Here is a 25,561-nt window from a genome sequence, read left to right on the forward strand (position 1 = left end):
AGCTGCTAAATCAAACATCGTGTTTATATGTACATATCTGGATATACTGTTTTATTTCAGAGTATCAATTTAAAGAAAGGCTTTTATCTAGATAGCATATAACCTAATTTTACAACAGTAAGGACCAAAGAGGCAAATGTTTATGTTTGCATAAAGTTGTAAAAAGTGGTGACATTTATCAGATATTCTATCTAATTTAATGCATGATCATAATAATTTTCTAAAAGTGAAGCCTTTTCTGAGATGTTCTTCTCTCTGATCTGGCATATTTTAACAGGAAAATCATTTCTGTCAAATTTTTGACAAGTTCATTTTAATTATCATGCATTTGGTTATGTGAGACTGCATTTTTGCCAACAGGAGAAATGAGCTCAGTCAGATTTTAGCCAAGAGATATTAAGCCTCTACCAGGCTTTTGAAGCAGCTGGAAAGAGTAGAAATTAGCGAAAGAGACAGATAATATTCCAGGGGACCTGGTCCGCTAAAAGTTTACCACTTCTGTTTGTACTCCTTTAGCAGACCAACTCCCCTGGCATGTTATCTGCCTATTCTACTCTTTCTAGCTCCTTCAAAAGCCTGGTACATGGTAGAGGCTACAAGATTTGCAATTTTTAAAAGTTATAAGACAATTCAAATTTCATCCATCACTATACAAATGTGAGCAAGTCAGAGGGAAGAACATGTCTCTCCATTTTGCTGTCTGCAAAACAATGAAACTGTTTCTTCCCGCTTGACTCGATCCCCTACAGAAGAAACAACAACCAAAGAAGCCCCGCGTGCACTGTGTCCGAGAGCTACAGGATGCCTACTCCAAGGCAGGCGCGATAACCAGCTTTTGGAAGAGTAACCCCAACCCTGTGCCCAGACTAGGGGTTTCTCCTGCTAACAGGAGGCACAGGCCTGGCTTACTATCCTACTACCAGGGGAACACCTTTAAACGCTGAGGTGTGGTCCTCTGGTAGCCTCTACCAGGCTTCAGAGGCAGCTCTGGTAGCCTCTACCAGGCTTCAGAAGAGACTGGAAATAGTAAAAACTGGCCAAATAGACAGACAACATGCCAGGGAAGCTTAGCAAGTCCACTAAAGGGGTACAGTAACTTCTACAGATTGTATTCCTTTAGGAGACTAACACCCCTGGCATGTTATCTGTCTACTTGGCCAAATTCTACTCTTTCCAGTCTCCACAATGCTGGCAATGCCTAATGGTAGTAGATTTCTACTGTGGAGTGTGCTTCTTTAACTACATTGTACCTGCTTCGAATATGGTGTCACTTCTTCATAGGTTTTTTCAAGTTTGGTATGTTGTTTCTACGTCACCTTCAATTGTGTTGTTTCAATGCACTTTACATTCACTCAACTGCAGTTGTACCATATATTTTCTTTTTTATGTATCAAAGTCTGCATCGAAGAATAAGAGACTGACAAGCCATGTGATTATAATGTCTGTCGGTTCACAGAAGTATTAGTAACAGTGTTCCAAACATCTATCTGCGTGATGCTGCTATATGAGATGGATTTTGTACACCTTGATTTGTTTGAAAAAATATTTACACCTTCAAGCCAACTTATGTATGTATGTGCTTGCGTTGTCTTTGTGTGGGGTATTGAGTTTTAGAGTACATCTCAATATAGCTTAATATACGAGGGCCTGCAAGCCCTTTTTCGTAAGGCGTAATCAGGCTGTTTTAGACTTTGTAATCCGTAGGCAGCCTCCCCAAAAATCAACGTAATTCGTAATTGGACATTAGCCGCAAATCCTAAAGTCGTAATCAGCTCTGAGACTTTAACGTAATTCGTAATAGGCGGCAAAAATTTTGCGTATTTCGTAATCACTACCCCCCCTTGCAGGCCCTCATATATAGACATGATTGACCAATCCGAAGTCCCCCATTTGATATTGATTATGAGTTTTTTTAACCATTTGCAAGCCAAGAAATGTCTGGTTATGATTAAAAAATCCAGCATTACCAACAAATAGAAAATACTACTGATATGTATTTTGAAAATTTTAATGAGTTCTTCTCAAACTTTATTACACAATTTTTGTTACATCAACAAGAGAACAACAAAATGAATTGCAATCAACCACATCCACAACATACAAAAAATGTATTATATAAACTCTCATATCAAACTTCCTATCAAGTCCCTTACATATACTGAAAAGATTTATCTAAATATATATTTATTTTAAACCTACTAACCTTATGCACATATTTCTCTTATGGTTTACAACTTAAATGAAATCATAGTAATCCACATATAAATTTCTTCATTTTTATCTACTCGAATGCACAAATATTTCATTTACGTTTTTATTAATATCACTAGCTATCAAAACCTACAAATCTAAATTTAGACTTTTACATGAATCTTCTTTTACCAATAACACATTCATACATATCACAGATAGATTTTTTATTTGCCTTATCCTTTATTCAAACCACAGCACTTATTTAGATAAGTTATATATTACTTTAGCAACACGTACATATAACTAATTTCTTGCTGTTTAAAATGCCACAGTCTCTTAAGTCTCCACTTGTAGTAAGCTTAATATCTGTTAATCAGAATATATGAAGAATCAATAAGACAGATCTTGGGTAAGAGATGAAGCCATCTAATATGTAGATATTGTCCTTATTATCAGTCACAACGGAAGGACATCTAGAGTGCTACCATCATCTCACGAGATGGAAGGATGCCTACTATACTATATCAGTCATCTACTGTTGTTGAGAATGTGGTCATAAAAGCCCCATATTCCGTATTTCGTACCCATCACTGTTCTGAAAAACACAAAGAAAACAAAAAAAGCATCAACTGAATGCAAAACAACAAAGGTATAATTTTTGTGGTGAATGTCATAAGTTTCTTTGTGTGCTGCATTTACATGCAAAAGCAATACAAAATGCGTGCTGCAGTACCACCTAAGTACAAAAGAGGGCACTTTTATCTTTAAACTAGTAGCAAAGAAGCCATGGATGGGATATGAACATGATGGGTTGATGTTAACATTTAGCTGCAATGATGTGGTAGACTTTACAGCTACAGTAAAGAAATACTACAATGTTGCGAAGGCTAATGTGCAGTTTGCAGTCCCAAAACTGCAGACACAACAAGACATGACCCTTGAAATGTGTCACGGATACAGTCTCATCCTGCTGCAGCTTTTGAAATTATTCCAAAACATCAAACGCACACTCAACTGTAAATGTTAGATCTGCCAGATTAGTGTTATAATAACTTATTTACAGCTATTATGTGCATTCAAACAATGTAGGACTTTCGACATGTACATACATGTAGACCTGCCTAACATACACTGTATTAACAAGGCTGAAAATGCATTTATCTATTTAGCAAAAAAAAGCCTTATTATGTATTTATGGGATATGATAGATGATGTATAACGGTATATGAACATGGATTGACAGTAACTTCAGTAGCTAAGTCTTAGTAGCTGTCTTCCACATCATCCACTAAGAGAAATTCCCCAAGTTCAATCCTTATTTTTAAGCCCCTGCTGTAAAGAACAATGGCCCATTGATCCTACAGGTGTTGAACAGAAGGTAGACCTCTGGGAACCCTGTAACAATGGAGGTCTCCAGGCTTGACAAGGGGCAGCGATTGTTTCCGTTTCTTTTCATGCTCCCTTTCAGAGAAGGAATTTTCTTAGGCTCAACTGCTCTGAATACACTAGGCCGGGGATTAGGGTTGGCCTTTGTTTTGGTGTTAGGCTAACTCCCTCCCGCAGGAGGGTCAAGAGATGTGGGAACAATCCCCAGGGGTGAAGGGTCAAGGTCCAGTCTAGGGCAAGTGGACTGGCCCACTTAGATTTTCAAGAGGGGGGAATAATTATGTGAAAGACGTTCATTCATTTTCTAAGAAAAGTGCAAGCATTTTATCTTTGTATCTTTTTACCTGTGCCAGAAAATGTATAGCATCCCAAAAAGCAAATGCCACATTTAAATTTTCATCTTTACTTACTTACTTTTTCATCTTTAAAGATACTATACTGTAATGAAGCAAACACTGTCCATTTATTATATCACTGGAATAAGAGTAGCCTCTACCAGGCTTCAGAGGTGGCTAAAAAGAGTAGAAATTGTGTAAATGGACGGGCCAGGAGAGAACATTTTGCTCTCTCTTTTAGCGGACTACTAGTAACTCCCCTGGCATGTTCAAGTTCTGTCTATTTGGCCAATTCCTACTCTTTCCAGCCACTTCTGAAGCCGGGTAGAGGCTAGAACAAGAGATACATGGAAGTAATTATCAGGTCTCTTCCAAGAGGCTATCACCCTGCCCCTCCCTGCCCCTTTGGTACAACCCAGCGGCTGCCTGGGAAGGACTGACATATGCAAACACAAGAGGTTCTGAGAGAAAGGAAAACAAACTGGGGCAAGCCAAGCACTGGTGCTGCACTGCTGAATGGGTGAGGACAGGACACACAATGCCTGACGGTGTTCCCGCGTGCATTACGTAACAACTGATCTGCTAATCGCCCGAGCAACATTGACAAAACACGGATAGTTTGTGCAAGGACTACAATCGAGCTGTGAACAGGAGATGTAGCTACTACTGAGCTGAGGAGAGCCCTGTTGGATGTGTAGTGACCATGCAGCCTGTCCAAGCTGGCCACAGTCTGCTGTAGTACAGTATATGGTAAGTCATCATGATGTATATACTGAGGGTGGTGCATGATGTGCACATGGCTAGACACATGGCACCACCAGGAATGTATTCTGTACAGCCAGCATCTGCAGTTTGTTTCTGGCTTAAGTATAGAGCTGAGAATAGAAGGAATAGTAGAAAATCAAAAGGAGACTGCCAGAAAATATGCTCTTGCACAGATGTGTATAGTAGCCAGATTGCAAACTAGGATTTGGTACTTTTTCAAACCAGTCTTGAAGAGCTTGCATATGCCTCTATGTTCTACTTCTAGATTAGGAGGTTATTTTCTTGAACAACTTTCTCCTGGCATAATATCAGGGCACACACATGTAGCTTGTTTTGGTGACGAGATTACATTGGATGTCTATAAATAGAAGATCAACAGCCCATGTACCAAGAAGCAAGCCTTATTGACAGAGCTGTCTATATTTTCCCTGGATGTAGCCTGTATCATGTTGACACCGTTCCAGCTTTGAATACTGTAGCAACCCCGACACTCTATAAATAATTGAAGCAAGGGCATACAGAGATGTATCAATAACAATTGACAGCGGCTAAACACATAATTATCCTGCATTGGTCTAGACACAATAATTAACATCTACGTGTGATGTCCTACTTTTAATGCCAGGTAAGTATTTATCCTGGTAGATACACATACTACATATATTACATAATGCCCCCCTCCCTCCTTTTACATGTACAAAGGGAGCAATCACTAATACTCCTTCATAGCCTCCATCAGGCCTTTCTATGGGGGTACGGATTGTAGAAGTAGGCAAAAAAAAGGGAAGAATAATTGGCCATAGCAGTCAGTCCACAGGAAGGACAAATGAACTCTACTTGGCCAAACTCTCTTGGCCAATTATTCCTCTATTTGGCTAAATTTTACTGTTTTTGAAGCCGCACACGTTTAGTCTGGTGGAGACGAAATTCTCCCTCTGAGGTCACATTCCTGCCGCTGGTCTCCCAGCAGGGTTTTTGTTTTCTCTTCTTCAGTAGGATTACTGCTACTAGAGTATATAAGGCTCAGTCATGTTCAGTACATAGACTTTACCCCCAGAGTAGCTGGTAATTTGTTAGCCTCTACCAGGCTTTGGAAGTGGCTGGAAAGAGTAGAAATTGACCAGACGGACGGATAACATTCCAGGGGAGTTGTTCCACTGAAGGAGTACATTTTTGAAAGGTGGTAAATGTACTCCTTTAGTAGACCAACCCCCCGGGCATATTATACTGTCTATTTGGACAATTTCTACACTTTCTATTGACTATAGATGTCATCCTTAAATAAGCGAATATGACCTCAAAAAGAGATGTTCTACCGAAATGCCAAGCAGAATACAAGTTTCGCTCTGGCTAGTGTAAATGTCTACCGGGTTTTAGCCAATTTCTACTCTTTCCGGACGCCTCCCAAAGCCTGTTAGAGGCTACGTTCTACCAGATGTGCTGCACCAACCCCCAAGGTTTCTACTGACAGGTGCACCAAAGCCAGGTGTGCATGCTTTAAACAGGTGTGGCATCATTTGAACAGGTGCACAGGTTCACAAGTTCACAGTCAGGGGAGACCAGCTGGGATATATTGCTTTTTTTAGCAGCTATTTGCCAACAGCTTACACTTTCACAACTGTTTGTCGTTAGCAGTCAGGTTCTAATCCTGCTATAAATCAGTATAATTGAGAAGGAGTGTTGGCCATTTCCTGAACATGTCCCATTACTTAGGTATGTGTGAATCTGTATCTGTATCTGTATAGCCGGTATAATACTATAACCGCCCTTCGGCGTAACACACCAGCTTCTGTATCTCTATAGCCGGTATAACCGCCCTTCGGCGTAACACACCAGCTTCGCAGGCACGCGGCGCGGCGGCAGCTAGCTATATCACATCGAACGAATTGTTACACACAATATTTGCACTTTTGATTGCAGGAGTTGTTTAAAGCTTTCTAGTGATGATGTCTAGTGAGTATGGTATTAATACCTGTACATGTACCTTTATAGTTACAGGTACAGGTACAAGTATATGCCGACTTGTACCTAAGACCTCTAGTTTATATTCTTTTTCATTCATCTGATAAGCAACCAAATTGGTCCAAATTGCGGAAAATGGAAATGCATCTCTGAATAATTTGGCTTAGCAGTACAAAAGAGGAAGGAGAAATGATTTAAATACCCACAAGATCTCTCCATTCTGATTCAAAAAAACATGGCCTGAAACACTGGAGGGGAATTGGAATTGTTCCTGGGTTTTATTTTATTCTTTCTAACTGGGTTTATGATCATTGACCTGCAGCTCATCTATAGTCTATGGGATCCTTACTTTGTTACCTTCGCCAAGAATTGGAGAAGGTTATGTTTTCGTGGCCGTGTGTGTGTCTGTCTGTGTGTCAACAGCATAACTCGAGAAAGATTAGATGGATTATATTGATATTTGGTAGGTGGGTAGGTCTTGATGAGAGCTGGAACTGATTAGATTTTTGGCCCCCTGGCGGCTTGTTATGGTACTGCAGCTGAACTTCCGGTTTTGATATCTCATGATCTAGACATGCTAGGGTGACGAAATTTGGGTGGTAGGTAGCTCTTGTGCCGGGGAAGAAGTGACGTGAGTTTGGGCCCCCTAGCGGCTTGCTATGGAACTGCAGGGCTATCTGTTTGAAAATATTAAAAAGAGGATAACTCAAGAACCGGTTGACGGATTTTCGTGATGTCTGGTTTATCATGTACTTCTGATTAATTGAGTTTTCTGCTACTGTACATGCGTCTAATTTCAATTTTATGGTAGGAGGGAAAAGGAGGTTTCCACTTTGTTTTGAATTCAGGGTTGAAACGATTATTAGGTACAGTAATCATACAAGAAAGTCATATTCCTAGTATCATCAATTTGTAGTATTGGGGTCTCCCCTCGAAAATAAAACCATCAGAAAAGTTTCAAGATTTAGAGTATGTACTGTAACTTGGAGCGAGAGGCCTGTGTTTCCAATCAGGGCAACATTGTAATGTCTATAAAAGAGTCCATAAAAGAGGCCATAAGGCTTAATGTAATAAGTCTAGGCTGGAGTACAATCGACAGTGCAGTAGTAGTCTCCACCAGAGACACTGTCACTTTCTGTTCAAAACAGTACTCTACAAGCAGAGGGTTAGGATCTGGCTTACTTTTGACATGTTTGAGGTTATAGCCAGTTGGTATCTTTTTTTACGTGAGCCATATGTTGGTAAATGGTGCATTGTAAGTGCCTGGCAAATGGATACTGCCTTGCCAATTTGATACTGTCTTTACAGCCACCTAAAGATCTGCTTGGAGATGACAAGAACAGTACTATTTAGCCAAATATAGGGAGAATAATTGGCCAGGAGAGTTTGGCCACCATAGTGTTCATTTGCCTTCTTTGGACTGACTGTCCTTACTCTTAGCCACTTATTTCCCTAGCTTCTACCAGGCTTTGGGAGGCAGCTGGAAAGAGTTGAAATCGGCCAAATAGAGATATAACATACCAAGGGAGATAGTCTGCTCTATTTGTCCAATTTCTACTCTTTCTAGCCGCCTCCCAAAGGAGGCTATGAAGTGGGTAAATTCGTCTTCCATTGCCTAAAAAGAAGAAGTAAAACCCAGTAAAACTAGTATCATGTATGTTGTAGAACATAGTATAATGCTAGACGTAGATATAGTCCCACATACCTCTGTATTTTCTTTCTTATGTTGTTTGTAACTAACTGCAATTAGCCCTCGGGCAAGTATTTGCGATAAACTTTCTATTGGGAAATAATAGAAAGTTTATCTGCTCTATTTGCCCAAATTCTACTCTTTGCAGCCGCCTCCCAAAGCCTGGTAGAGGCTATTATTTCCCTACAACAATCAAAACGTACCCCCATATAGGAAGGCCTGGAGTAGGCTAGGACACAGGAGCCAGCCAGGTCAGCTGGGGTCACCCTGCCCTTCTATTTGAGTCTGTGCTGGTAGACATAAACATGTTAGCCAAAGCCACCAAAAACAAACAATCAGTAGGGGCTGCGCTAATAGACAATTACCTATTCATTAGTCTGGAGTGTTTAGCCCCTAGTTAAAGTTAAAGGGGGGTGGGTCCTGTGTCAACCGGCTGCTTACAGGGGGGAACCCATGTTGAACAATGGCTTCATTTGTTCTCAAGAACAACCTTCAAGCGCTAGACGCAAAGTCAGAGTCGTTCACTTGAACTTGAACGCAGGTTTTGACCATGATTACAAAATCTGTTTATACCCAACAGAAAAACTTCACCTCCTAATGCACTTGTTAATGCATTCACACAAGATCAGCAAATAATACCTTTTACTTGTCAGTTTACATCACACGTCCTGTGTTTGGGTAAAGTTAAAGCGTAGTAGTGAAGGAATATGTCCTCTTGCACTTCTTGTACTCGTAGATGTGGCAGCTGGCTATATTTCACCTAGTTACACCTGGTCCTTTACACACGTACATATGTGTAAATGCCATTCAAAGCCATGCCCGTAGCAAAGAACCCCCCCCACAAGGCTCAAAGGTCCACTTTTTGGTCCACTTTTTATGTAAAGGTCCACTTTTTGGTCCACATTTTATGTCAAGGTCCACTTTTTGGTCCACATTTTATGTAAAGGTCCAAGATTTTCTTGAAAAGATGGACTGGAATCGTAGAAAAACTGCTCCCTTTGTCATTGAATAAAAATTTATCTCTGATTTTTTCTTGGAAATCCTCTCAAAAATGCATTAAATGCCATTTTAGAAGGTTCATTTTTCAAAATTTTCCGGGGGAGCATGCCCCCGGACCCCCCTAGAAACCTCGTCCCCTCAAGCAGTGGGAAGAACCCCCCCATTCAAAATCCTGGATACGGGCATGAAAGCTATCTAGTGATGATGCCCCTACTGTACTTGGGGGCAGTGAGTTTCTTTCTACAATAGGTCTTGGAAAAAAAATGAGTTTTTAAACACCTCAATCCTTGGTTGATAACTCTGGTACCTGAGTTAAAGGCATTGACTATTTCTTGCTCTTCTCTGAGTTTTCTGTCTTTTCTATGTTTTTCTGAGAACCCTTTGAACTCTGTTGTTTGATCTATTCCACCTGCACCAACTGTCCATGAGTTTTCCCTGTGTGGGTTATTAGTATCTCCCTAGTGATTCATCAGTAAGTACCTGGTCCCTTATGAAGACCTCTGCAGTGCCACTAATCTCTCTCCATTACAACATTGTATGCAGTAATCTCCAAGCAGATCTTTTGGTGGCTGCTAGACAGTATCAAATTGACAAGACTAGCCTCCTTCGAAGGAGTTTTTACCGTGGAGAGAAGGATTCGCAAAAAACTCCCTCGGCAGCAAATCGTCCCTTCGCGGCATACTAGTATTACTCGCGTCGCTCACAGAAAAAAAAGTAATGCCGACGCCCAACAAGTCTGCGAAGGAGGCTAAGGCAAGACCGTATCAAATAGGCAAGACAGCATCAAACTTGATAGAGTATGCAAGACAGTATCCATTTGCCACTAGCTATGAAAGATACCAGTACAATAAAGGAAACCTCGATAAAAACACTTAAAAACACATCAAAAATAAGCCGAAGCCTAAACCTCAGCTTGACTTCTACAGTGCTCTAATCTCTCTCCTGCCAGAAGGAAAGATGGGAAGGTGGAAACTGTAAAAACCTGTGTTTAGGAAGGGGAAAACGTGCAGACATAAACATGGGCCACCAACAAGGCTGGAGCCAGACACAGCACACCCATAACATCACCTACTGCGCACACGGTAGACTATAAACTACTTGGCCAGGGAAAAATCTCAGGTGGTAGTTTATACAGTAGTGAAGTTGATTCCTATAATTCTAATATCATGATCAGAAAGGTATAGAATGCAATATTGGTTGACAACATGTATATTCTGGAGTGTAAATAACGATTTTATTATAATAAAGTTAGGTAATATAATTCAATGTATATACTCAATACATTTAGTATGCAGCACTACAGCATCTAAATCTTGTATCAGTCTCAGATATTTGATCATGCAATAACTGCCTTTCTCATAAATCTTATAATATGATTTAATTATAACATATACAATTTCCAGCATCACAATCACTCTTCCCTCCATAACTGCTTTAGGGCATTTTAATAGTGTATTTTATAGGTAGTGTCCTCCTCTCCATCATGTTGTCCTGAGCACTAGATACTTTTTTATTTTTTGAGCACTAGCTGACTAGGTATTGTTACATTTTTATCCTCTGACTCTCTAAGCATACTGTATGTTAGGCTCTTTTGGACAATTGTAAAACCTTTTTAGACATTTTGTCTACTACTAGTATTTTGTAAGCTTTTCTTTGCTAGGCTAGGATAGCCAAGCAAGCCAACTTGACACTGTCTCTTGCAGCCACCAAAAAATCTGCTTGGATATTAGTAGCATCATATAAAGGAACCTCCTTTTTGAACCTCCTTGGTAGCATCACCTCTGCTTGGAGAGTAGCTAATGTAGTATTTTGCTCTGTGCTGTTGGTGGGCCCTGAAGTGGGGCAGGGTTGAGAGCTCCACTCCACATTCCTCTCTGAGCTGCATTCCAGCTGCCCGGCAGTGTTACCCAGCTCCACACATGTACCCGGGGCTGCAGTAAGTAAGGACAGGGCTGGCAGCAGTTCAAACTCAAGTTCCCTCAACAACAGGCCCTGGAAAATCAGCTCTGGGGATTACATCAGGCTCACTAAACTAGGAAAACTTTCAAACTCAAAGTTTGCTTGAAAACCGGCCCACTGTGCTACAATGTTACCCGGGTCCATACATGTACCCTGAGGGCTGCAGTAAGTAAGGACAGGGCTGGCAGCAGTTCAAACTCAAGTTCCCTCACCAACAGGCCCTGGAAAATCAGCTCTGGGGAATAAAGCACCTCAGAAAACTAGGAAAACTTTCAAACAATGTTTGCTTGAAAACTGGCCCACTGTGCCACAGTGTTACCTGGGTCCACACATATACGCAGAGCTGCAATGACTTACAAGTAAGGACACTGCTGGCAGCAGTTCAAACTCAAGTTCCCTCACCAACAGGCCCTGGAAAATCAGCTCTGGGGAATAAAGCACCTCAGAAAACTAGGAAAACTTTCAAACAATGTTTGCTTGAAAACTGGCCCACTGTGCCACAGTGTTACCCAGGTCCATACATGTACGCTGCTGCAGTAAGTAAGGACAGAGCTGGCAGCGGTTCAAACTCAAGTTACCTTAAAAACAGGCCCTGGAAAATCAGTTCTGGGGATTACAGCACCTCAGAGAACCAGGAAAACTTTCAAACTCAAGTTTGCTTGATAACAGTGTTACCCTGGTCCACACAGGGAGATGCAGTAAGTAAGGACACTGCTGGCAGCAGTTCAAACTCAAGTTCCCTCACCAACAGGCCCTGGAAAATCAGCTCTGGGGATTACAGCAACCTCACAGAACTATTAAAAAACTTAAATCACAAGTCAGGGATAAGAAATCATTAAAAATGCATGCACGATTTGTAAGGAAATTAAGGGGAAAATAGAAAATGCATTGACTGGCTTAGCACTGCTGGTAACCGTTATAAAAAAGTCAAGTTTCCTCAAAAACAGGCAGACTCAAATCAGCTCTGGGGAGTACAGCAACCTCACAGAACTAGGAAACTTAAATCACAAGTCAGGGATTAGAAATTTATGACAGCACAATTTCTAAGAAAATTATTGGGATAAAATGGTGTAAGGACCAGTTCAAAGTCAAGTTTCCTTTCCAACAGGCCTACTCAAGTCGGCTCTGTGGACTACAGCAACCTCACTAAGAAAATGTTCAATCAGAGATTGAAGTTCAAAGTCAAGTTTCCTCAAAAACTCAAATCAAATCAAATCTGGGGACTACATCAACCTCACAGAACTAATAGTAAACTTTCACTATTAGAAATGCAAGCACTGTTATTTCTGTTAGGTTGTGACTTGTTGGGAGTGACAAGCACTTCACTGAAGGGCAGAACCCCACATACCAAAAAGTACACAAACTTAACCCTCTTCCTGATAGAGGCTCTTCTATGGTCCACATTTTAACAAGCTGCAGTAGTCTGCATTCATTGGTAAACACAACCTCTGAAGTTACGTAGACTGTAGTTACAAAAGAATGGACAGTTGGTGAAATATCATTCATCATTGTAATTCATAAATATCACATGATGTACATGTAATTCTAAAGACTTTTAAAAATTTGTCTACTTCTTTGGTTCAGAAAGGTACAAGGAAAAGTTTTGAAACATGCAGGTGGACTTTTTCAAAGTCAAGCCTGGCGTCTACCAAACCTCCCTATGTTTACAACTAGATTCTGACAACAGCTGCAAGCTCAAGTATAATTACCCTTCTTGAAAGTAGAAACCACGAGGACCAAGAGGTCTTAGCAATCAATTAGAAGCAGCCCTGACCAAACAGAATTGAGAGAGATAAGGGCTAGGTAACTAAGTAACCATATTTCAGTGGAGAAACCTGTACAAGGCTAGACCCCAAGGAGAAGTAGCTATGGAAATTTGCAAAATAAATTGTGTGAGTCTTGCGGCTTCTTGAACTTTATCAAGCTGTCTAAGCAAGAACAGGGGCTTGAATGTTTTCTTGTGTTTAAATCTATCAGTACTACCAGGGGTAACCAATTCTTTAATTCACTTCAGGTGTGACACAAAATGGGCTCTTATGTCAAATAATCGGTTTTCTTCTTCTTCAACTTTTACATAACAAAAGGGGAAAGATCTTGAGTATAAATCTAAACTATTACTCTGAAATAATTTTGTATTAACTATTGCCAAACCTGCACATATAACAGTTATAACTTATAGCAATAATATGATGAACTAGAACAGTTAGAGGGATCGTGGGCCCTACTAGGTTTGGGTTGGCATTAGGAAGAGCATCCAGCCGTAAAAATCTTGCTTCAAAAAAAGACTTGTACCTGGTGCAAGCACATCTAACCCCCGGTTGGGGAAAAATGATGTTGAATTCAGTTAAAAAAAAAAAAACTACTTCATTGTGTATTGACACTTTCATTTGCACATCAAATGATCAATGTAGTGACACTGCTAAACATTGCCATGTTTTTCTCCATACTTTGTATACGCTGTAGCAAAAACAATGCAAGCGTTCAGGCCTCAGAATAATGCCCATAACCCTGTTACCACGGTTGCATCAGAAAATTTCCTCCTGCTCAGTTTCTGAAGGCTGAATCCCTGTAACAGGATTGGGCAAAGATAATGGGAGAATCATGGTAGTGGGATTACAATTGAGAGCCAGGACAGAAAATTGTCAAAACAACTGTACGTAAAACAAGCGGGCCCCTAGAGGTTTTCAAAAATTATTCCTTAGTTTAAGGTTATGATAATATATACACTGTATACATGTAGCTGAGTATACATCTACTAAATACTAGTAGCCGCTACAAATGTAGCTTTCTGACATGACCCCCACCATTCAGCATTGGTATATTTCATCATCACCAAAATTATTCCATGACATATACAGGCAAGAGAAAAGAGACACATATAACATACATATAATATAAGTAAAACTTCGATAACTATTTTATCAGTAGAAACACTTAGTAGAATTTTAAAGTACACAAATTTAGCCCCCCTCCAGATTTCCAATGGAATCTCCCGCTCTTTATCCAGAGTTTCCATCCCACAGTGCCTCCCTGGAGGGAAGTTACAATTAGATTATGCATGCAGCCAGGCAGCATGAACCAGACAGAGTTGGCAACACAACATCCATCCTACCCTCTGCCCTGCATACTAAGTGGTTACGGAAAGGATAACCTAACCCTCGCTGCTTCCTAACGTTGTAGAGAACAGCTCTGGGAAGAGGTGGTCACAGGAATAGAAGAGGTAGGTTTATAATTATACAGTAAGAAGGTGTCTGGTTGAAGAGGGTTGGTATACATGTGGCTATTGTTGGTGAGAGTGGGTTCACGTTTACATGGCATTTCAAATGCAGGGAGAGGAGGGGGAAAAGATACATTCAACAAGGTCTGGTGATTGATGGCTGTTACGTGTGGATAGGTGTACAGTGTGAGGTTTTGAGCTCAGGTACAGGAAGGTGGGATACATACTGTGTGTCGGATAAAGGAGGATTAAATGAGATTTAAACCTTCTTAGTTGGATTTAAGGACAGGATATCCTGTGTTACGTCTGAATCGTTAGAAAATTTCCATCACAATATCCCATCACAACAGTTGTGTGTACAGGAATAAATTACAGTAAACTTGGAATTGGTAGTAAGAGTTAGATATATGCATCAACAACCATTTTCTTTTTAATTTTTTTTAAATTTATATAACCAATTAATTAGTTCTCTTCAACAGGTATAGAATTATTAGAAAAAATATCCATCTAGAATATGTCATGTCAATATTTTTGCATTTACCTAATGTTCAGACAAATATATTCATAACCATATTTGATAAGAAGACACAATTGATAATTATGTTGATAATTTTTCTGCTGAAAAATCATTAAGTTTAGCTTCCAGCAAATGTGTATTGAGAATTTTCCTTATTAGATTTACTAGTATATGGCATGTCTTACAAATTATGTTGCATGCCAACCTGATACTACTTCATTCTGTTAATTGTCTGCCTGAATGAACTCAATACAGTCCACTGCAACAGCCCTTAATATTATTATTTTTTCTGCAACATGAAAAATCATGGTTCACGCTACAGAATTGGCATTTTCTTAATCTCCAAGCAGATCTTTTGGTGGCTGTAGCTAGCCTGTAAGACAGAATTAAATTGGCAGGGCAGTATCAATAAATATACTGTAAAATTCCATCATTTCAAATCTACCTATTAGAATAGAGCCAAGCAAGTTTAAAATCAACCTCCTTGATAGAACTAAGGCTTTCTGTAAGGTGCAAAAATCTGAGGAATAATTATCAGTAATTAGCATTATCAGCTATACAGTCAGCTACAGTTCTTTCGAGGGTCCTTCTTTCGGAGAATTTGTGACAGAGAATTACCATGTGTAATGGGTCTATTTCTATCCTCTTTGATGTGTGCAGCACTCAGAATTCAGAACATTTCAGCAGCAACCTTCAGGGAGACAGATCAAGATCGGTAAAGCCAACCCCACTTAGCCTGATCTGGAGGATGCATTTAGCAAAGGATACTGTAAATGACTTCATGTTTGTGGTAGCAAATTTTCGTGGCCTGAGAAAAATGGACAACTTCACGAAACTATATGTTCGCAATGGGAGCACTGTGAATCATTTGTTCACAGTAATGATAAGTTTGTTGTACACAGTTTGCAGAAGTGAACGCGAAAAGCGTGAATATAAAATACTACAAAAATAATCAAGAATTACAGTATCAAGGTATGTAGATGGCTTTAAAGTGTTATCAGAAGTTTCTGCAATATTTTCTTTAATTCACTGAAATATATCTCTGTCTTTTTTAAATCTTCTATCCTATACTTCATCCCCCACTCACATTTTCACAGAGCCCCCCCCCCCTTAAAATAATGATGCTTCATGGTCCCTAGCTCCCTAAGCTCCAGCTGTACTCAGTTGCTACTGGTATGTGACTATTCTCTGGCACATCCAATTGTAATTCCTACTGAAGCCAAGACCACATACCTCCGGTTCACTGGGGAGTGAAGCTTGTGCTCAGGTTTCTGACTGTGCTAATGAGGTCAGCTGGGGAAAACTGGAGCATGGAGAGAACTGTCTGTACGTTTCCAAAGTAGTTTAATCAGGTTGGTACAACCAAGGACATTATATAATATATTGGTATAACATAGGATATTGAGATTCTTGTACACAACCAGGTATTCTTCCATATAGCTCGAAACAAAACTGGAGCATGGAGAGAACTGTCTGTACGTGTACCTTTAAAAAATAATTCCATCAGGTTGGTAGAAGTTACTAGAACATAGGATACTGGAATTTTCTTATACACAATCAGGTATTCTTCCATATAGCCCGAAAGAAAACTGGAGCAAGGAGAGAATTGTCTGTAACTTTCGAAAATAATTCCATCAGGTTAGTAGAAGTTACAAGAACATAGGATACTGGGATTTTCTTGTACATAACCAGGTATTCTTCCATATAGCCCCAAAACAACTGTGTGATAGACTGGGAAGGGGCCAAGGTGATTGACAGAGAGGACAATACAGGCCGTATACAGTAGATCAAACAAGCAGTCTGGATAAGAAAGACAACCCTATGCAGTGATGAACCGGGACGGTGGGAGATACAAACTTTAAGCTACGTTTAATTTGGATTGTGTTCTCGACGCAAAAGCGCCACCTACATTGGCTACATATAGCAGCTAGAGGCAGAACTCCAGTCAGAAGCTCTGAGGAAGGTGTCTGATAAACATCGAAACATATAAGCAAGGTAGGAAGAATCCCTGGTTGTGTATGAGAAAATACCAATATTCTGTCTGTACCTTTCCAGTCCTCCGACTTTTACTGACCAGACAGTTGGACTTACTAAAACTGAGGTGCCAAGAAAGTACACTCTTAAACTTTAAGGTTGCGCAGTATGCCATATGGCTTAGAGAAGTTATGTTGGCATGTTTCTAGCTAGGTAAGACACACAAACCTTAATATAAGTGCAGACCGAAGAACCTTACCGGTACTAAAAACTTGATAACATGTCAGGAGTTAGGCAGGGTTAGGCCACACCAATTTAATTTGTTAGTTCTCGGATTCACCTCTTCATTTTTTTCTGATTTGCAAAAAAAAAAAAAAAGATTTTGGTTCAGAATCAACTAAAAAATGCTCATATTTTGCTCCCAACAGTTGAGGAAAGTCCTTTTCTTCCTAGTTCTTACAGTTTTTCAATCTTTTAATGCAGTGGTTTGGTTAAAAGTTCAAAATTCATTGTTTCAAATTTTATCCCAGCCTTTTGTGTTGACTTCATGGCTCTAATCGAAGCATTTGGGACTATAATAGGATGCCTAGGCCTGTTTTTATTTTTATTTTTTTTCGCCCTGTCGCTTCATATTTTTTCTGAAAAAATCCGAGAACCAACAAATTAAATTGGTGTGGCCTTAGATGACAACATTCCTATTTGCATTTTTTCTACCAAATTGAGAGTTATGTTCTCAACAGCCACTATTTAAAGGCCACAGGTATATCATCACTCTAAGTATACAAATATCATCATTCAAGGTGACAGGAAATAACAGCATACCTTATTGAAAGCTTTGGAAATGAGAGAAGCCTTTTCTTCTGGATAGCTATGGTCATCATAGAATAAATGTTCAACATCGAACATCGTAGGCAAAACTATATCTCTGGAAATGCTGATGAACAGGTAAACAATACTCATACTAGTCATAGGAATTTCAAACTCTACTACAGTAACTGGATAAATTACGGAGATAATTTCTGGATGTTTTGAGTGACATCCACCACTCTTCTTCAGCGTCACTAATGAACTAACAGAACTCATTAACACAATATATATATGAGTAACTAGAAAAAGCAAGGAGGTTAAACTATTTTACAGTATTCTGTCCTTGAAGTCCCAGTATATACATGTATGGTACCTACAGTCTGGTACATGTACCAAGCTGTTTTTACTGCATATATATATATATATATATATATATATATATGTAGCCATCATAGAATAAAGGTTCATATCATAGGCAAAACTACATGTATCTCTGGAAAGGAGGTTAACCTATTTTACAGTATTCTGTCCTTGACCAATGTCCCAGTATATACATGTATGGTACCTACAGTCTGGTACCTGTACCAAGCTGTTTTTACTGTGTATATATAATATATGTAGCTATCATAGAATAAAGGTTCATATTATAGGCAAAACTACATCACTGGAAAGGAGGTTAAACTATTTCACAGAAGTCTGTCCTTGACCAATGTCCCAGTATACATATATACATGTATGTGTTCCCTACAGTCTGGTACAGAGCCAACTTGACCTTCTGACCCCACAGGAAGTTTATGATACTTCTCCAAACACATTAGTTGTACTAACAACAGTCCTGGATCCTGTTTACATACATAAATTATCAACTACCTACAAACCAGCTGCTGCTACCCAATTGATGATTTTTTGTTCACACCAATTGACAATTAATTGGCTAATTATGCATTAAAGAGAAAGTTTATTGCAAGTATTTGCCCGAGGGCTAATTGCAGTTAGAAACAACATAAGAAAGAGAATACAATGGTATGTGAGACTATATCTACTTCTAGCATTATACTATATTCTACAACCATACAATCTACAATCATTAAAAACCTAATTGTGAGATTGTTATTTAAAAGATTGTTTTCAGTCCCCATTATCATCCTTTTCTTTGAGTGGGAGAAACAATAATGACCATTAGGAACAATTGATTTGCCACATGTGCCATTTACATACTCTCCAAGCAGAGGTTTGGGTTTCGGGTTATTTTTAGCGTGTTTTTAGGCTTTTTTATCGGGGTTTCTCTTTTGCACTGAATTTTTTTTCCCACCAAACCCAACAATTCAGTGCAAAAGAGAAACCCCGATAAAAAAGCCTAAAAACAGCTAAAAATACCCCCAAAACCCAAACCTCTGCTTGGAGAGTACCATTTACATGTAATTCACTTGTAGATGTGATTGGCAAGTGGAAGTATAAATTACCGGGGTGTCAGAGCTTAAAGTCCACAATGATTCTTCGTCAGACCACAGATAATTATTATTCCAGGACTATCTTTTAAAATGTTCCTATCCAGTAAGTTCGTAGCCTGGGTGCCAAACCCATAGCACACTGGACACGATCTCAGTGAGATACTTTATGTCCAGTGTGCTATGGGTTTGGCACGCAGGCTAGTAAGTTCTACACCTGTGTACAGATTCGCAGTTTCTCCTTATGTTATTCCAGTACTTTTTCACACACCTGGAGGCCCCCATCTCTTAAATTTCAATGACTTGGGTTTAGATTCAAGTCCACTGTAATTATAGTCTTTCAGCCGCCTTTCCTTTTGTGCAGTTAAAATCTCGCTGTGCCCCAAAGGTTTTCCAGTGATCCTAGGATGACAATTACCTTATAACGTGCACTTCACTACACTTGTCAGGGCAGCGCTCAAAGTATTTTTTTTTTCTGCACACCTGCATGCAACATTCGAATTTACATGCACTGGGCAAGTTTTACCTGCACTACAGTTGCCTTTTACTTTGTAAAAGAATTGAAAAGTTTGGAAAAATAAGTTGCTTGTACCTGGTAGCACAATTTCTAATTTACATTAAGTTCTCTGCTGTCTTCATTCAATGATGCTACTTTGAAGAATACAAGGCTGTTTTGGGCCATTGCTGGTCATACATCGAAATGTCCGGGACTGGCTTTGTCTTGGTCCTAGGTTAGGTGCAATATGACATCAAAAATACCTGCTTGCCCCAATTTCACCTGCACTAAACCTGCATATGCGTTTCTATCCCTGCTTTTGAAGTCTCAGAACTTTGAATCCGTGGGATATGGAACGCATCGAGACCTATTTGTTTTGCCTTCCGTCCCCTAGGCTGCCTCAATCCCTCCATTACTAAAGGATCAAAGTCAAGTATTCAGATCTTATCACCACCAAGTATTACCAGCTTCTCCCAAAGCCTGGGATCACACACTACAGGGGTGGGTGGGTGTTTGTGCAGGCACATCTGAAAGTTGGTAATGAAGACTGTTAAATCAGGAGGGAGAGATGGGGGTCTGTACATGAGGGAAGTTTTTGTAATGCGAAATTCAAAGGTCAGGGTCTGAATCTACCTACCTCAGAAAAACATTTCCTTTTAAAGGCAAAAGAAATCCATAAATACAAGATACTGTAAGTCACTTTATAATTATATTTGCAGCAGCAAAATTTTGCAGTCTGATGAAAACAGGACATGTTCACTGAAGCTTCTCTGAGCCGAAATTTTGTCGTGAGTACCAGTTTAACTTCTTCTTTCAGTGACATGTTCACTGAACTGCATCATCAGTGTATGTTCGCAATGGCGGCAGGTGTAGAAGACAGAAAGTTGGCAAATTATCCCCTTCACAGTAATGATAAATTCACAGAAATAACTGCAAAAATCGTGAATATTAAAGTACTGCGAAAGAATCATGATTTACAGTACAAGATAGTTTTGGCTGTTCACAAACAAGTTTTACCATCCTGTAAATAAGCACTATTTCTACAACTCTTGCATTTCAAATGATACACATTTTATCTGTTGCTTGACAAACTTGTCTATGTTGCAGTAAAGTCTTTTGATTAATGACTTCAGGAGCTGCTGACAGCTATTGTCCACATGTTGTCCTGTTTATCATGATTGATGGATAAACCTGGAGTCCATCTTGTGGAAAATGTCTCAATTATCTATGCCTCTACAAGTCTTGGAGAAAAAAAGTTTACTTTTCTTCCTGCAATAAGACTTGTAACAGTTTCTAGCAAAGTGTAGACTAAACTAACATTAACCACAATTTAGGAAATAAAACATGGGGTTCTTGTGTTGTGTACTTTTAAAGAGGGCCTGCATGGGGGGGGGGGTCCTGACAACGCTGTACGCTGAATTCGGAAACCTCTCGATAACACTTTGCCATAAATTCCAAGTGGCCTCAACGCATTACATAGAATTAAAACGGCCGATTACGCTCTACGGAAAAGGGCATGCGGGCCCCCTTTTAAGTATAATTTTCTTCTATATGTTTACATTGTACATCCAATGACATTTCCTGGCTAACAATAGCCCGAGTGTCAGCCTTTCTAGCTTCCGTCCGCTCCCCACAATCCGCTACCGGACGAAAGCTACAAAGGCTGACACTCCAGCAGTAGGCAAACAACACTTCTGCTCAGGAAATTCAGGTTTTATGTCTTTTCCTTTGGCAACTTCAAATCCAGTCTGTCTGTCTACTGTATCTATATAGTAAGTGGTATTTCGTTTTGGATATTGGTCCATTTCCAAGAAAGCGTTTGTCACTAAGGATAATTGCATTGGCGTCCTCAGCTGGCCTATTCCCAGATGAAACCCACATATCCAAACTGTGCCAGAGATTTGTGGACCTCAGAAAATGGTTCATGGCTATTCTGACTTATGAGAGCAGGGCTTAATAAAGAAGGGACAAGGCAACAGGGCAGGGAGATTTTGTTCTATGGGTCAGATCACATACAAGAGCATTTTCACACAGAACAACTCATGGCAGTTGGCTTGCTTGTCCTTTTTCAAAAGGCGGACAACAACAAAGTGTATATACATTGCGCATGGACATCTCAATTATTTCCCCTCCATACACAATATTGTAGTCCACTGGTAGTGGTGTGTGTTCAACTCCCATACTCTTTTTCAAATGCTATGTGCTATGCAGAGAAAGCAGTATGTACCATTTTTTGAAAGTCTTTGGTATAACTCAGCCGGGGATCAAACTCACGACCTACTGAATGCAAGACAATCACTCAACCCACTTGGCCACTGCACCATTTCCTGCACTGGAACCATGAACCATGTAAAAGCTTTGGGTTGGCCCTGATCAGAGCCATGGTCAAGTTGCCATGTGACTTATCCCTGTGTGAATACCACGGGATCCAACATCAGCGGGGTACTACAGGCCCTCGCTTTTCTTTCCAGGGAAGGAATTCCTGTATTAGAGGTAGGCTTAAACCATCCTTATAGAAGCTTGAAGTGTCTATCTCTTCAGCTTATACTGTTTTTGAGGTAGGCACGTTCATGTACACTGTGATTCAACTTAGACTATGCGCCGATGGCATGAAGTGATAACATTGTGCATAGGTATGGAGGAAGACATGTTTAGCATATACTGTACATACTAACATATGGTGCAAGGTTCACACATTTAACATACTATACTGTACTATGTTGTTTACTTACCTTTTAGGTCTAACTGTAAGAAATTCCACATTTCTAGTAAGTTAGTCTCAGTCCTACCTTTGAAATGACGACAATTTCTACAAAAATACTATTGTTGAAATGATTTTTATGGATGGATGGATGAATTTTTATACAGGAATCAAAGAAACTAGCTAGCTATATACCAGTACATGTAAATACTGTGCCAATAGCTAGCTATACTACATGTAGTATACCGGTACATGTACATGTAAATGCAGTGCCAACAGTGTGCTAGAACATTTAGCCGAGTCCCACTTTGCCAGGGTTGTCATGTGAAGTGTTCTGTGGGTGGTGGTGGTATCAGTTCTCTACCCTTGAGCATGTATGATTGCCTGAACAGCAGTGGCTGGAGAGGCTATTTAACTTGCTGGAGTCTGATTGACACTTGTTGAAGGGTGGAAACAACTGGATCATGAGTTTGCAAGCTGTTAGGCCTGGGAAAAGTAGTGTTGAACTCAGATTAAGGGCTTAATCTACTCTAAAAACATACCAGCGTTCTAGCTAGTGCAAAGTAGCGTAGGGGCCCCCTGCGCTATAATTTTGACCCCCTACGCTAAATTTTCCCCCCTACGCTATAATTTTGACCCCCTACACTAAATTTCCCCCCTATGCTAATTTCTAATACAGCATAGGGGCATTGTGACTATTTCTTTGTTCAGGAATGCCAGATCAAATGTGAAAAATCAAGGATACATTGTACATATCTTAGAAATAACATTTTTTCCCTTTGGGTATCCCTCAAATTAAATGGCCTCTTTTTAAGCTCAAATTTTTAAGAGCTCCGCTTTGCTTCCTCATCATGCGGCCAGTGCCACTACGCTAAAATTAAATCCTAGCTAGAACCCTGCATACCATCTCTCTCTCTTATTCTCTCTCATACCCGAACTACATTTTACGTACAATACAGGTAAGAAGTATAATATTTTGCATGACATAATTTGGGACCAACAAGAAAATTATACTCTATAGGAACAATATTTTTTGTTCAATCTATCAAATTTGTTCCTTTTTTTCTGCTGCTCTGGTGAATCCTGGAATTATACTACATGTATAAGATAGTCAGTTAGGTACGTTAAAAAGAGTTGGAAAATCTTGCAATATATGTCCATGACTGTGACCCTGAAGGTCAAACTTGAAGGTCAAGCTTGTTTTTTCCACTACCCCCATCGTAGCTAAGCCCTGTGAACAATAATCACCCGGATCTTACCTTATAGGCCTCTCAAATATTAACCAATTGGCTTGTGGGCTGAATTGGTTTTTGACAAGCACATACAGATATCAGTTTGCTATTACTAGTATTAGGTAGTGACTACTGTTATTATATGTTATTATACTGTTATTAAATGCTGGTAAAATTTGTCTGGTATAGGTAAGATACTAGTACATTGTAATTTCCCATATTACCTGCACCAGTGCAGGTATGCAGAAAAAAGTATTTCGAGTCCTGAAATGGAATATAAGTTGTCATACGCCGTGTCTGCGCACCACATGTAGAAACATGCTGTTTGATTCAATACATGTATAGGCTCCAGGGCACTGGAACACTTCCAGTAAAAACAGTGTTCCACATATGTTAAAGTCTTCGACTTAATCCTAGAAATGCTCTCCAGGTTCCCACACTGAATTCAAAGGGCTGCCAAAAAATCAGAAGCCTTCAAAAAGAGAATTTATCAAACATACCAAATGACTTACACATTCATTTTAACTTAAATCAAACTACGAAGCTTGTGATTACGAAGCACATTTTAACTGTAATTTCCAACAGGAGAAATTGAACTCAACCAAATTTGAATGGATTGCTCATTCAATGACAAAGACTGGAGTTGTACAGTCAAAAATGTCTGTAAATCCAATGTTTTGTGTCTCAAATTTACAGTTCAAACTTGCTTCATACTATGACTTCTACTGACACAGATGAACTTTCAAGATAACATGGACATCATTGATCCAGTAGTAAACTTAATTAACCCCAAGGGTGCTTTTAGGTACTGTCCATGGTAGATAGACTATCTTCTAGGTCAATCTAGGGTCAAAGCAGCCTGAACTTATATTTAGGAAAAGAAGGAGGGGAAAGATAAGGCTTATCTGTAAGTGGACAACACGTACAGCAGGGCGCATAAACAAAACCTGGAAATCATCCCTGGAAGATTATTATTAGGTGGGCCACAGACTCTCTTTTTGCAGCCAAGGGCTGAATTGCAAGGACCAAGTTTAAGTGATGGGTGGGGCCACCTTGGACTTAAAGAAAAGTACAGTGTGTATTTCCTATATGTAATTAGTTTATAATTATATGCAAAGTTTTGTGAAGAATACACACACACACGCACACCTTGGACGTGAATTACAGTATGATAATATACCAAGTTTTGTGAAGAATACACACACACACACACACACACACACAAACACACACAAACACACACACACACACACACACATGCGTGCGCACACACACACACACACGCACACACACACACACACACACACACACAAACACAAACACTACCAAAAACATACCCTTGGCAAATTAGAAAGGTAATGATTTCACATATATAATATATATATAAATGTATAGCACAGATCTAAAGATATCGAGTGATCGAGAGATTTCACAAGAAAGAATGAGAAGGTAGAAAACGACTCTCCATTGCCAGGTGTAAGGACTCACTCCGCAGTGCCCAGCACCCTTTCTACACACATAAGCACGTGTCTGTTGTCAGTACTGTTGAGCTAAGTGCCACACACTCACCTCACTGCCCTCCACCTCCAGCCGAGCAGCTCTCTGGCTCCGGTAGGCCGCTGGTGTCTCCCAGGTCGGCTGGGCTGTTAACCTGGGAATGCAGCAGAGGGCACGGTTGTCTTTTACTGTTGGTTGTAGGCATTTGATGATCATGGTACTCGTGTTCATTATGAAGCAAGTTTAAACCGTAATTTCCAACACAGGAAAGAAATTGACTTATCCAAATTTTCCACTGTATGACTCCAGAGTTTGCCGTTCAAAATCTTACAAAATGACATTAAACTTTCTAAGAACTGCTTTGCAGTTACTAGAATGTAGAA

At 39.7% G+C, this 25,561-nt stretch overlaps 2 protein-coding genes across 5 annotated transcripts in view; one reads left to right on the top strand and one right to left on the bottom strand.

The window, feature by feature from the left end:
- Positions 1-2,622: 2,622 nt before the first annotated feature.
- LOC109464094 (COPII coat assembly protein sec16-like) overlaps positions 2,623-25,561 on the bottom strand; it is a 32,619-nt gene continuing 9,680 nt past the window's right edge. Inside the window, exons 11-13 of one of the 2 annotated variants that reach the window (XM_019761023.1) lie at positions 25,251-25,332; positions 2,717-2,788; positions 2,623-2,644 (exon numbers count right to left, since the gene is read on the bottom strand). In XM_019761023.1, the coding sequence (XP_019616582.1) occupies positions 25,252-25,332 (81 nt within the window). In that variant the 3' untranslated portion in view covers positions 2,623-2,644; positions 2,717-2,788; position 25,251. Of the gene's footprint in view, positions 2,645-2,716; positions 2,789-25,250; positions 25,333-25,561 lie in introns of those variants that run through there. The other variant, XM_019761024.1, reaches the window with a different exon arrangement.
- The window catches only part of LOC109464095 (deleted in autism protein 1 homolog), a 35,550-nt gene continuing 14,323 nt past the window's right edge, over positions 4,335-25,561 (top strand). The window contains exon 1 of one of the 3 annotated variants that reach the window (XM_019761026.1): positions 4,335-4,664. The gene's annotated coding sequence lies outside the window, so the exon portion shown is untranslated. Of the gene's footprint in view, positions 4,665-14,299; positions 14,510-22,177; positions 22,242-25,561 lie in introns of those variants that run through there. The other 2 variants (XM_019761027.1, XM_019761028.1) reach the window with 2 other exon arrangements.

This window comes from Branchiostoma belcheri, unplaced genomic scaffold (assembly GCF_001625305.1).
Source record: "Branchiostoma belcheri isolate BF01 breed outbred unplaced genomic scaffold, Haploidv18h27 scaffold131, whole genome shotgun sequence".
In the NCBI taxonomy this organism is placed as follows: domain Eukaryota; kingdom Metazoa; phylum Chordata; class Leptocardii; order Amphioxiformes; family Branchiostomatidae; genus Branchiostoma; species Branchiostoma belcheri.